The sequence below is a fragment of the Lutjanus erythropterus genome, chromosome 12 (genome assembly GCF_056507025.1).
Source record: "Lutjanus erythropterus isolate fLutEry1 chromosome 12, fLutEry1.hap2, whole genome shotgun sequence".
Classification (NCBI taxonomy): Eukaryota; Metazoa; Chordata; class Actinopteri; order Lutjaniformes; family Lutjanidae; genus Lutjanus; species Lutjanus erythropterus.
In genome coordinates this window covers 8532764-8545890 of record NC_139328.1, presented here as the reverse complement: position 1 = coordinate 8545890, position 13127 = coordinate 8532764, and the positions used below count along the sequence as shown (strand labels likewise).

General features: G+C 41.4%; 1 protein-coding gene across 1 annotated transcript; it reads left to right on the top strand.

The window, feature by feature from the left end:
- Positions 1–151: 151 nt before the first annotated feature.
- Positions 152–12288, top strand: aknad1 (AKNA domain containing 1). Its single transcript, XM_084732259.1, has 23 exons — positions 152–588; positions 1748–1993; positions 2499–3631; positions 4182–4256; positions 4343–4460; positions 5053–5054; positions 5094–5222; positions 5310–5369; positions 5506–5639; positions 5763–5955; positions 7195–7322; positions 7649–7807; positions 8413–8572; positions 8675–8769; positions 8852–9057; positions 9146–9269; positions 9356–9538; positions 9751–9848; positions 10008–10130; positions 10238–10327; positions 10847–10958; positions 11100–11268; positions 11552–12288. Exons 2-23 carry the CDS (start codon positions 1789–1791, stop codon positions 11720–11722), a joined length of 3867 nt encoding a protein of 1288 aa, XP_084588385.1. The 5' UTR covers positions 152–588; positions 1748–1788; the 3' UTR covers positions 11723–12288.
- Positions 12289–13127: the final 839 nt, after the last annotated feature.

The following is a 13127-nucleotide window of genomic DNA, read 5'->3' as shown; positions in this document are numbered from 1 at the left end:
TGGTTGGGATTAGCAAAATATCATGATTTGGGTTAAAGTGTTCGACTATCGCGAGAACTTTCGCTTGTCTGGAGTGCCCTTCTAGACACGACAGACTTTGGGAATCAGAAGCTGTCAGACTGTATCTAAAATTTGGACACCCTTGTGCTTGCAAAGTAAGCACAAAAAAACATCTGGCCGCTGTGTACCATATACTCAACCGTCTTAAAATATAACAATGACTTAAACTATTTTACTCTAAGCCCTTTACGTGCTAATGTTGTCCAAAATGGTCTTTACTTGCCAACGTTCACGCTAACTTCTTCAGGGGTCTTCAAGTGGAGGTTTCACCGCCGTTACCTAGCAACCAGACTCCGCTTGTACAGCTGCCAGTCCGGCTCCAGACGTCCAGCTCTGCCGTGTGGTGGGCTACATTATTGATGATGCCACCGAAACTAAACCTGTCCGAGAAACCATATGTCAAGAAAGAAAGAGACAGAAATACTGTAGTTTGTTTCAATATGATGTCAGAAGCAAGAGCATGGCTGTGGATTGGATCGACTTAAAACTAATGTCGCACCCCTGCTGAAGGACCGGTTCATAACCTGAGTGAGTAACCAACAAAACAGACACTAGCTATAAATGTTAAAATGCTTTTTTGACAGTCTGACTGCTCTGTAGTAGCCAGGTTGCTTCCTTGTAATGCCACAGAGCTTTTACAATACACTTACCAGTAGAAAATAGCTTACCAAGTACATTTACTTTACTCACGTGTAATTTTGAGATACTTCTACTTCAGTTTTCACTTATTTTAATTTTCTGCCAATTTATATTTATACCCCGCTATAAATCAAAAGCAAATGCTGTACATTTTACATCATTACATTTATTTTTTGACGGATATAGTTACTTACAGATGACTGATACTACAGCACTTCACAGACACAGCCCAGCTGATACTAGATTTTTGGGCGAATGGCAATACTGATATTAGTGAGTAAAAAAGATATTGACTTATCAGCCGATATTGTTCATTGATATATGAAAAATGCAAAAATTACACCAGGATCAAAGGATCAAATATACATAAAATGCTGCCTGTAAAACAAAAAATATATGAATAAATAAAAACAACCAGCATTAGCCAATATTATTGGCCCGATATTGGCCCAGCACAGCTATATTGGTCTGTGTCACTATCGGTGTATATGTTGTCTCATTTTTGTTTACAGATCATAATGCAGATAATTTTTTTAAAATTAGTTAGCATCAGTTGGGTTCTACTGTTCTGTTAAAAATATCAGACATACACACTGATATCGATACAGCTCACTATGTGCCTGCCCAATATCAGCAGCCAACTGATATATCTGTCTGGCTCAACTATGCCCACATTGTCATTTTACATGCAAAACCCAACAAAGTATTTTGATTAATCATGCAGCCTTAGCTCCAATTATATAATGTTTATAATAATATAATACTGACAGATAGACATTGTGGTGCAGAATGAGTACTCACACGTTTGATAAACTTACTAACAAACACTTTTTACTGCGCTAAGATTTCAAATGCAGGACTTTTCTTGTAATCATCCTTTGCACAAACACCACTTTTGTCACGCAAACCTCTGCCCACACAATGCACTGATTGTTAAATAATTGACAGCTTAACACATTTTGATCCAATGTTGTCAGCTCACGAGTTGTGTTGCTAAGTGACGAACAGGTGCTGCATCCTCCTTTCTTACCCCCTTGTCTTAACACAGGTAAAGAGTGGTTGACATTTCCTGTCACAGACAAAGTGTCCATGGAGGGAGAATCAGACGAATCAGATGAGGATTTTCGGAGAGAGGACGGGCCCACTGTACTCTGGGAGAAGCACATTCAGCAGAGCTTCATTGTTGACCTGAGTGAGGATGAAAGTATCCACCTGAGTGATTTGGAGAGTTCTTTAGCCTTACATCTGTCTCAGGCAGAGTCTGCTGCCTCTGAGGCCAGCATCCATCTCAGCGGTAAGTCCTAGAGTCACTGTCGTTTATTTTTGCTAATTGAGTTTTTGCCGTGTGTTAAATTGGCTTGTTGCATCTGCCCTGATCCATTCAACACGATGTCTGAATTATATGTTGTGTCATAACACATATCAGAATCAGAATGAGCTTTATGAGCCAATACTGTTCATATTAAGGCGACCGTGTACTACATTCCCAAATATTCATACTTCTTCAACATTCTTCTTCATACAAATTGAAGCCAGCGATGCAGTTTACCTCAAAGTATATTTTGCATCCTTCATCTCTTTCCCATTTTTCCACCTTTTCATACCTTTTCACTTGCATTTTCATACAAACAAAAAATAGTAAACAGTGATACATGTAATGACATATGCTGGCAGTGTCACAGAGTAAGTTGTAACTGTCATTATTCATGGAGGGCAGTCTTAAAAAAAAGTGAATGCAAAGCCTGAGGCTTAAATCTGTGAAACCCTCTAATTTGGTATTTATGTTGTTGTGTAATCAGCAGGGAGCGCAGAGCTGTCAGGGTTGGATGTCACCTCCTCCGAGTCTGGTAGTGTCAGCAGTCAGAGTGAGAGGGTGGTTAAAAGCAAAAGCAGCATATTGCATGTGTCTGCACAAAGACCAAACACCATGCCTGATGAGCCGCCCGTAAACCAGCGGTATGAGGATTCAGGGCAGAACACCAGTGATGAGGATCAGGACGACCTCCCTTATGACGGTGACCTCGGAAGCCCCTACTTCAACCAGACAGTTAACTCCGAGGGCAATGTGAGCTCTGATGGAAGAGAAACTGTTCATGCAAGTCCCGACGTTCCTGATTTTCTTGAATGTATTACAAAAGAACACTTGGTTTCTGAGCATAATGCTGAGAAATCAGCAACTTTGTCGCGTGAGAATGCCGACACAAAGCAAAACAACTTCATTCATACTTCCGAGCCAAATGCCCCATCATGCTTCTGTCCTGCAGACATTAACCAGCTGTTGCTTCGACACTTCTCCCAGGAGGAGTTGCTGCAGTCAGGTAGGCTGATTGAGGCAGAGACCCTGCCGGAGGTGTCTCTGCTGGAGAGCGTGGACGACACCATTTACAGCTGGGCTCCAACACACAACAGCACAAAAATTAACCACTCAGAGAGCCCTGTGTGTAATTCTGAGATTAATCAGAGTGATGGAAAGAGTAATACTGCATCAAAAAATTTAAGTTTAGAGGAAGAAGCAGAAAGGAAAATTGCTACTGACAGCATTACATCCAGCTCTGCCAGTGCAGAATCAGAAGAAGACTGTGGAGATGCAAGTGTAGCGAAGCAGGAAAAAGCCAGAGAGGATGATCAGGTTCAGAGAGTCCCACTTGTGCGCACCAGGTCCTTCAACGAGATGAAGTATGGCCAAGGCCAAGTCCATTACCCGCTCCCTGATTTCTCCAAGGTTGCCCCCAAAGTAAAAATCCCCAAAGCTCCAAGCGGACCAGCCAGACCTGCTCCCCAGAGCCCCAGCACCATGCACAGAGCCCAGTCCTCTCCCGGGATGTTAGAGGTGATCAGCAGAGTCCTGGAGGATTCAGTCCAGCCACCAGAGAAGCCCTACGTCTTCAAAGATGAGGACAAGACTCCTCCAGCACTGGTGCATCACCTGCAGGTAGAAAACATTCAAAATTTACTACGAATATAACAATACCAAAAATTCAAAGTACAATAATAACACGATAAAAAGTATTTTAAAAAATGACAACTTGAAAAACAGTCCTTCGTTAAATGATAAATCTGATGTGTGCAGCATTTTGCAAATAAAAGTAGCCAGCTATGACCTAAACATGGGCACAAAATTGGAATGAACTGTCTTTGGTAATGAATGTTTGAATTAGTTTGTACAATTGCAAAACAAAAACAATGCAGCAGTCAGTAGCAGCCCTCTGAAAAAATAGAATAAAAATAATGAAATAATTAATGATGTATCATGGTAGATATTGTCATAGTCTGGTTCGGCATTGAAACTTTCTTTTAATGAGACACTGATTCATGATATTCCAATATTTGAGATATTGTTGCGCTCCCAGAGTTTACTCTTCACAGTGCACCTGTACCTACATATTTTGGTTTCTTTAATTTGTATTTCTTCAAACAGTAACAAATATGAATGCATTCAAAGGACATGGGACTAATGTTTGTCTCATTCCATATTTCTTTAGGCTGAATATGATAAATTATTAACCAAATATGCTGAGGCTGAGAACCTTATAGATCAAATGAGACTCGGAACCAACGTAAGTGAAAAGTTGTTGCTTCAATCAATTATAATTTTAGAATCGTATTTTCAATGCGAGCTAGTGTTGTGGATCTCTTTTCACAGGCTCCGCCCTCCTCAGAACTGATGCTTTATTTAGAGGGTGATGATGATCATCAGGGAAACTTACCTGCAGCAGAGGGAAGCCATCTTGGATCCTTGGCTCTTCAAATTCCCCCACCAGGTACATCTGACATCTGATATTATGACAGGTCAGCGCTGTGCTTCGCTACCTGCAAATTACGCAGTGAAGTGCAACTGGTTTCCATAGAGACAAGCAGGGTCAGATGACACTGTTCTACAGCAGCTACACAAACATCTTTTCTTTGCTTTTGGAGCACTTTAATTAAATGGGAAACAATGGCTGTGAACTGGAGAACCTTACCACATGAAAATTGTTCACTTTTAATTTCTATATCATATTTTTCAATCATAAGATCATCAGAGACTTTAAAATTTTTATTAGTCACAAATGAACAAATTCTTTGCATGTAGTCAAAGTCAACTTTATTGTCAATTCTGCCATATGTGCAGTATATATAGAGTCACGTGGTAAGTGCCTATAACACAAAGTGGCCAGTGCTAAGTGTAGGGATGTATGGATGTGTTCTGTATAAAAATGTTCTGTTAACACTGAAAGTACAAATTATAATGTACTTTCTTCATGAAGTGCACTGATGAAGTAAAGACAGGCAAGAAAATGTTGGTGCAGATGTGGAAGTTTAGAAGACTCTGTATCAAGAACATGTTGCTGGCGTCTGTTCAGTCTTTTTCAGGAGTAAGTCTGTATTTTTCAGACAACCTTGGTGCACAAAAGGATGTAACACCCAAGAGCAACATTAAAGAGGTGAGCACAGCTTCCTCCATGCAGACTGAAGACGCTCCCAGTGACGGAGAAAGAATGACGGCTGAGCTGAGGGACATCATCAGCCAGTTCATGCAGAAGGTGAGTTTAAAGATGTGCGAGAACATTACTAAGTTACCAGGAAACAGTCAGACATCTAAAACCATTTATGACCCTTCTTCTATTCAGGTGGTAGAATTCAAATTGAGTGTAAGGAGCATGTCAGTGAACACATCAGAACAGCAAATGGTAAGTATTGTTTACCTCCTGTATGTAGCTCTTTATTTAACACACAGAATTTGGGAATTAAGAACATCTTGACTGTGTGTCTCTGAGATGTCAGTCTTTTTTATTCTGCATGCACATAAATGTAAAATTTTGTCAGATGCTGAGGAGCATGATGGAGGCTCAGGACCAGCTGGAGAGAAAATACATCAGTAAGAAGGAAGAGCACAGAGCTCTGGAGATGCAGAACTACATGGGCCTGTCCAGGAACACTGGCACCTTTGACCCAAACAGGTTAAAGAGCCCATGCTTTTGCACCTGTGTGAATGTGTCAGTATCACATCAATGCATCCCATCATGCATGTGTGTATATATATGTGTGTGTGTGTATGTGTGTGTGTGTTAAAACGTGTGCAGGCTGGTGGAGGGAGACATATTCAGGATAGGGATGCACCTTGAGGACATAAAGGAGATGATAGACAAAAACGTGTGTGAGCAGATTTCTCCACCGCACTCGTCCTCCACTCCCACAACCGTGAACGAGGTGCTGCATGTGAAGCCCAGTCCTCTCTGCATGCTCACACCATCACCTCCACCATCCCTGCATGAGGTAATTAACTCACTGACACACCCTTATAATACGACACTGATATCAGTTAAGAAAAATATTGCTGTTGAGTCGCTCCAACAAAGCATTTATGAATTAGTATCTGAAGTGATAAATTAAAACTTAGGGACAGGACACAAAATGGGTTGCAAACTAGTTTTTATTGGCTGCAAATTGGCAGAATAATATGTATACATTTAATACAGGGGACAAAACAAAAGCATCATCGGTAAAAAAAAAACAAAAAAACAGTTGAGGTCAAGAAATGAAACAGCCACCTCACTAATGATTAAAACTATAAACCAGCAAAAAAAAAAGACAATTATGCAACCAACAGAAACCTTCTATTCAGAACAGATTCAGAGTTGTGTTTTTATTATTATATCATCACCTGAGAATAAGAATCATTGTGTTTTTGTTACCTCTGAATGAGCCCTTTCTATCTATAGAGGGGGCAGGTCTGCTTCTATGGAGGCTGCGATGTTTCACCACCATGTTTCTACAGTAGCCCAGAACGGACAAACCAAACATCGGCTCTAGATAAGGCATGTAGGAAAGAGTTTTTTGGGTTTCGAGCTGAAAAAGTTTGGGAACCTCTGGTTTATCGTGTTCAATTACATACTTTATACTTTACTTCATTTCAGTTTTTCTTTCCATAGTTTACGCAGTTTTTCATGGTTTATACTTTTCTGGTAGATTAACTTAATTTTAGTCTATTAGGTATTTTATGCCACCCTTTACAAACACATATAATTCCCAGAAGTTAGATTGAAGCTGATGATGCTTTGACTTGTTCTATAGCGCCACCAACAAGTTAAAATTTCTAGTAATCCAGTTAAATATCTCCACATCTACCTCATGGACTGGACATTCAAGCTTTTCGCTCCATGAATCCTGAAGACTTGGTTTAGAGCTTTTCTAGCGTTTTTCATTTTGGTTTAAGATCAAATGCCTGTCAAATTCATGACATTACCCTTAGCTTCAGCTGTACATTGTTTAGTGAACAAATGTTAGTATGTCAGCGTGCTGAACTAAGAGCAGGGACATGGCAAACATTATACCTGCTACACCACTGAGAAAATGTCTGGATACAATATTTCTTTTGTTCATTTTATATACTCCAGCCGTTGATGCAGCCTAGAAATGCTGTGTGTGTGTGTGTGTGTGTGTGTGTGTGTGTGTGTGTGTGTGTGTGTAAGATTATACTAACTGGAAATTATCTGACTGGGTCTCATGTTTCAGGGACCAAGTGCAGGTTTTTCCAACGTGGGTCATAAGATTGAGACACGAAAAGAGGAAGAAAAAGAGGAGGAAGTGGAGGAGGCCAGTGCCATCAGTGGAGTTGATGGATTACAACATTCAAGGTACTTGTTAAAATATTTTAAAAGCTCCATTAATATTTCTCTTTTTATTCTATTAAGAATAATGTAGCCAAACAGGTACGTGTGTTAATTCTATGCAAGAAAATGAAAGTTATTTTGGCTAGGACAAATGAGTATAATACACCACTTCTGTGCATATTTGATTGTCCCTGTTGTGTCCATCTATTGATATTTTGAGTGGTGTTTGTGTGTGTTGTTTGTGCTCAAACAATAGGCACGTTCTGAACCTTCCCATGGAACAGATAGTGTTTCAGGTGCAGTGTTGGTGTTGGGTTCCAGCGTGTGTGCAGGTTTTCTTCTATGTCCTGTTTCAGGAGCTCATGGGATTCTGTGGAGGGACTGGACGTCCAGACAGCTGAGGCTGAAGAGGAGAGGAGCTCCGTCCTGTCAGAGGTGTTGGATCACAGTAACATCTTGGCATACTTGGGTGAAACAAGGACATCCTCAAGACAGAGGCAGCGCACACCCGACAGGTCAGTGTTGTGATATTAAAGCTAACTGTTAGTCGACCGACTCCATGTTGTGGTTTCTCTGTACTGGTTTGTTCTTAAATAATGCATGGCTCATACCAGTAATCTGTCTTGTAATCCTGCCACAGTGTAAGTGAGCTACTTTTGCAGAGTGCATGTGTTGTCAATACAGAAATACAGTTGTCAGAAGTATCTATTGTACCAAAAGCAGTTAGCTTTATCATGCGATGCTTTTAACCCCTCTCAGCTGCACTCCACAGACTCAAGGTTAACTAAAACTAGGTGTGAAAAAAGCATTTTAGTTAACAAAAATAAAAATAGAAACTAAACTTTGGGGAACAAACTAACTGATCCAATATTGCATGCTCAAAAAATGTGGAAATAAAATGAACATGTGCAGGAAATATCTTAATTTTTTGTCTTTGTTCGTTTTGGCAAATTTGTCAACATAACAAGCATGAGGAGGCACTGGTCCATATGTTTATTATCTCCATCAGACATAAGCCTACAAACTTGTCAGCAAGCTAATCTCTTGGAAAAAAAAAAAAAATACTAAACTGTAATGACTCTGCAGATATTCTAAATATCTATCACTGTTGTTGCTGCAGTTGTAGCTCTCCGGATGGTGTCCTGAACCCTGTGGGTGAATGTGATCTGGGTGATTGCGTGAGTCTGGCTGTGGAGGTCTCCTCTTCCTCTGATGCACCCAGACACTCAGACACCCACAGCCTCTCAGAGCCTCCCCTCAACACCTCGTCTGTATCACAGGTCAGTCACAGATAATAGCTGCTTTGTTTGCTGCAGTCGTGTGTGTGATAAATCGGGCTTCTTTATTTGAACTGATGTGTGTGTTTTTTTTCTGGGGTTCAGAGGATTGTGAGCCCAGAAACAGACAGTGGATTTGGGAGCTCTTACTTGAATCAGTCAGCTTCTGGATCATTTCAACCACATCTGCTCACAGAGAGGTATACATCTACATAAACAGCAACAATAAAATACTTTCAGTAGACAGGGACTGATTAAAGGTCCTAATCCTCCTGTCTACAGCGTGCAGTCCCAGAATGATGCTTTAAGTAGCTCAGACAGCGAAGGATCCTGCTCCAACCTGCAGACAGCCATCCATTCAGCCAGCCTCAGCAGCCAGCGGTGGGCCAGTCCCCACCCATCTGTCCAAACACAGCCCAGTTGTGTAACAGCAGCAGTAGAGCGGTGGGTGGAGAGCACCACGAAGGGGCCTTCAGTCAGGCTGCAAAGTGAGCAAATCCCTCTTCATAAAGAAGTTGTCTTTTCGTTTCATTTTATCTGGTCAACACGGAAATGATGAACACTTCTCCACCACAGACCGAACACGATCTGAACGCACCCCACCCGCCCGGCTCCATCACCACGTATCTGAACCCATACTCAGCACAAGCATGGAGGCAGAAGAGAGAGGCAGCCCGCTGTACTCCTGCTCTTGTAATAGGTCTGCTCCGCTGCTGAAAACTAGCACTTTGAACAACTGTTTCATCAGTGAAGATTAAGATTTAATCACCTTCTGTGTGTGTTCAGTGAGGCTATCCTGGCCTTGCAGTCAGAGGTGTCCAGGCTCAAGAAGGACCTGGAAGAGGGTTTGGTCCAGCTGCCTCACCTTGCACAGAAGATGGACTATCTCACCTCCAAATACAGACAGGATCGTCAGGAGCGCAGGTCGAAAACCAGACCCCGGGGCCACCACAGGTCAGCATGCAACAGGTGAGGAGCTGATCCTGCGAGGCTGCTATTAGTGGGAGAATAGAAGGATAATGGACAATGTTGGGGTTTACTGATGTGACATTCAGTTAATATTTACCTTTTTACCTAAATATAATATCTTAAATTTCTAGATGCAAAGCCTGGATTAGAAATACAGATACTTTCATCTAAAAGTCCTGTCATGTTTTTAACATTTATTCATTTCACATTAGGTCATTAAGTGGCAGACAGAATGTGAGCAATCTCAGCTCCAGTCAGGTGAAGATAGAAGACTGGATCTCCTCAGACATGGACCCCAGCAAGAGCAAAGGTACTTCAACGCCACCATCACCACAATAACACACTAATATAAAGAAAAATGCAGCAAAATCAGACTGATTTCTGAAAGTGTGTCTCGACATCTGTGTCTGTATGTGTTTGTATGTATTTCCTTCATCATCCACTACGGTTTTGATCATTTGCTCCTCAGGTACAGACAGCGGTGACACAGCCGGCTCTGAGATCATGTTGCTTTCCCATGATTCACCTGTAGGGAGCAGGAGAACACCTGAGTTTAAGTATAAACTTAATGGGGCACTGCAGTCCAACAGAGGTTAGAGCCACACACACTAATTGTTCCTGGATTTATTTTTATGTATATCATTTACACGTGGATATCGTATACAAAATGGGACAACATGTGTGTCTGTTGTCCATCAGGGTCAGAGGGGAACGTCTCAGTGAAAACCTCTGGTCTGACCAGCTCCATTTTAAAAGGAGGGACAGAGGAGACCAAGCAGAGACCACAAAGTAAGTGATTAACTCATCAAATGCTTAGAATATCAACATTTTGGGATTTTTGTGAGTGATGACACAATGTCTGTTGTGAAGTTTACACATGGCAGATGTCAAATTTATTTGCCTCAATAGACAATATACCTTTTTCACAGCAGCAATATTGATATGAATTTGATAGTAATTCAGGTCTCATTCCATTCAGTGTAGCAGAGCCTCTTCAGTGAGCCAACGTGCACAGGAGTCACACCCTGACTCTGTTTGAGCTGAATGTAACAAAACATTAATTAGTATCACTGGTAACTCCTGTGTTTATGTCACTATTTCATGTCAAAATGGCTGCTGTGAAAAACATCAATTGGTTTCAGACCAAAATCTAGAAAAGCACACGAGAGCCTCAAGACAAACAGCAGGCAGCCAGTCATCAAAAAGTGCTTAGTTGTAGATTAAGGACTCTAAGGTGGTAAATATGTGCAGTGTTGTCTTTTATTATTGTACATACTGTCATGCTTCTCGTGTTTCTGTGCTCTGCAGCCATCATGAAGAGTTTATACTCGAAGGAGAGATGGTCTCTTTTCTCCTCTCCATCTCTTCAGAAGCCCCTGCTTCAGGTCAGCTACACCTCCTCCAGCAGCCTGCCTGCAAGGTAAACACACACACAAACACATCACTCACTGAAAGCAGGAGGGTATTTATCAGCATTATTCCAAATAAAGATTTTAACATATGCAGGTTTTTTAAACTGCAATCAGTCTTCATCTTTCTTGCTGTCTGTCCACAAATCCAGTTATAAAGTGAGGGAGCCGCAACTGCAGTCCACGTCCCATCACAGAAAACGCTCCACCCAGTCAGACTCTGCGCTCCTGCCCAGCAATGTGTACTTCCAGCGGACGCTGTCCCCAGTATCAGTGCCCTCGAAGACTGGCGGCAGGACAGGCAGGCGCAGAGGGAGCAAGGTGAAATGTCTCATCTGTCCACATCTGTGTCTGCTGACAAGAACATCTGCTGTTTATCTAAAAAAAAAAAAAAAGAGCGAATGGTAGACCTTTTTCACAGCAGCCATATTGATATGAAACAGCAAGGTAAACATAGGTGTTACCAGTGACAGTAATTATGACCCATTCCATTTAGTGTAGCAGCATGCACAAAGCAGTGCCTCACTGTGTTTGATCTAAATGGAACCTTAATTAGTATCATTAGGAAAACAGCCCTTTGTTATTTTTTGCATCTGTTTTCTAGGAGGAGGAGATGAACAGGACTCTGGACCAGGCCATCGAAGTGGCCCGCAGCATGAAGAGGACCACAGACCGGATGGCCAAGAGACTGTCAGCTGACCTGGCCACGGCTCAACTCTACAGGAAACTGCACGGCGTTCAGCCACCAGGGGGCAGGAAACACCACGCCTTATAACAAGCAATAAACACAGATCAGTTTCCTCTGAACTCATCAATCAGCCTGTCTGGTGATACCTGACGCCTTTGTACAGTATGTTATTTAGGACCTGTTTGTGTTAAGTTATTGCTTTTGTACATGGTTGTATATTTATAATGCATAGAAAAGCCTTAAATCAAACTATAAAAATAACATTTTGGATATTATAACCTTACCTATATATTGTAAGGTTTGGGAATTTTTTTAAGCAGATTTAAAATTTTTATTAACGGACGGATTTCACTCATTTTGAGTGTCTCAATAATGTAATTTTATGTATTTAGGCCACTTCATACTTTAAAAAAAATCACTCAGCATCTCAGCTTGATTCTTCATACTTTATATCAGGCAAAATGACTTTCTGACATAATATTTTTGATATAAGGCAAATATTATATTTATGCATGTATTTTATCTGTTATGGATGCAACACGTGTGCATGGAGGTACAATATGATCCAGCTGTGACCTTTAGTTAGAGGGCATCATCATTCACACAGTACAGTGTCACTCAGCAATAAATCAATAAATATAAACTTTATCTTTTCACAGTGATCCATGTCAGTACACTTGTGTCACTTAATCCTTTTGTTTCCTTTTTTTACTTTATCTGCCTCCCAACCATCAGCTACCCAATACACACACACACACACACACACACACAGAGAGAGAGAGAGAGAGAGAGAGCCACAGGGTGAGGAGATAAAGTTAAATCAAATTAAATCTAGGTCAGATTGGGAATATTGCATTTCAGGAAAATCCCTCTCCACCTTTAGTTTGAATGAGTATCAACTGTGGTGCTTTTAGCCAATAAGCTCATTTGACGCCTCTAATGCCCGTCCTGCCTGCCTGTGGCTGATGGTGACACAGTGTCTTCTTACCGAGTTTCTGTTGCACGGCTTTGTCGCCGTCAGAGCCTGCTGGTGCCGGGCCGTGTTCACTTTTTGTTGTGGGTTATCGACTTTCACTGCGGTGAGTATCAGGAAAGGCGATGTGTTCAAACAACATTCCTGTACTGTCTCCTCCGATTGTTCAAAGAACAGATGTGTTCTCGGTGTTCGCTCGCCTGCAGGCCATCAGCAGGACAGACGGGTTACAAACATGACATCAACCACGTTTAATAACAAATACACAATAACATCCACGTTCTCCTTTAACACACACACAACACAACAGTTCCTTTGCCCCCCCATTTCTTGTTTTGCTCCTTCCGGTCCACCCCAACCCAACCCAAATGAACCAGAGCAATTTAATTGCTTAGACAATTAACTCCTAACCATTTTTATCACCTCAATCAATCTGTTTAGTTGTTTTTTGAGCAAACATGTGTTGGTCAGCTTCTTAAATATGAGGGGTTACTGCTTTTTTTGGTCATTTATGATAAT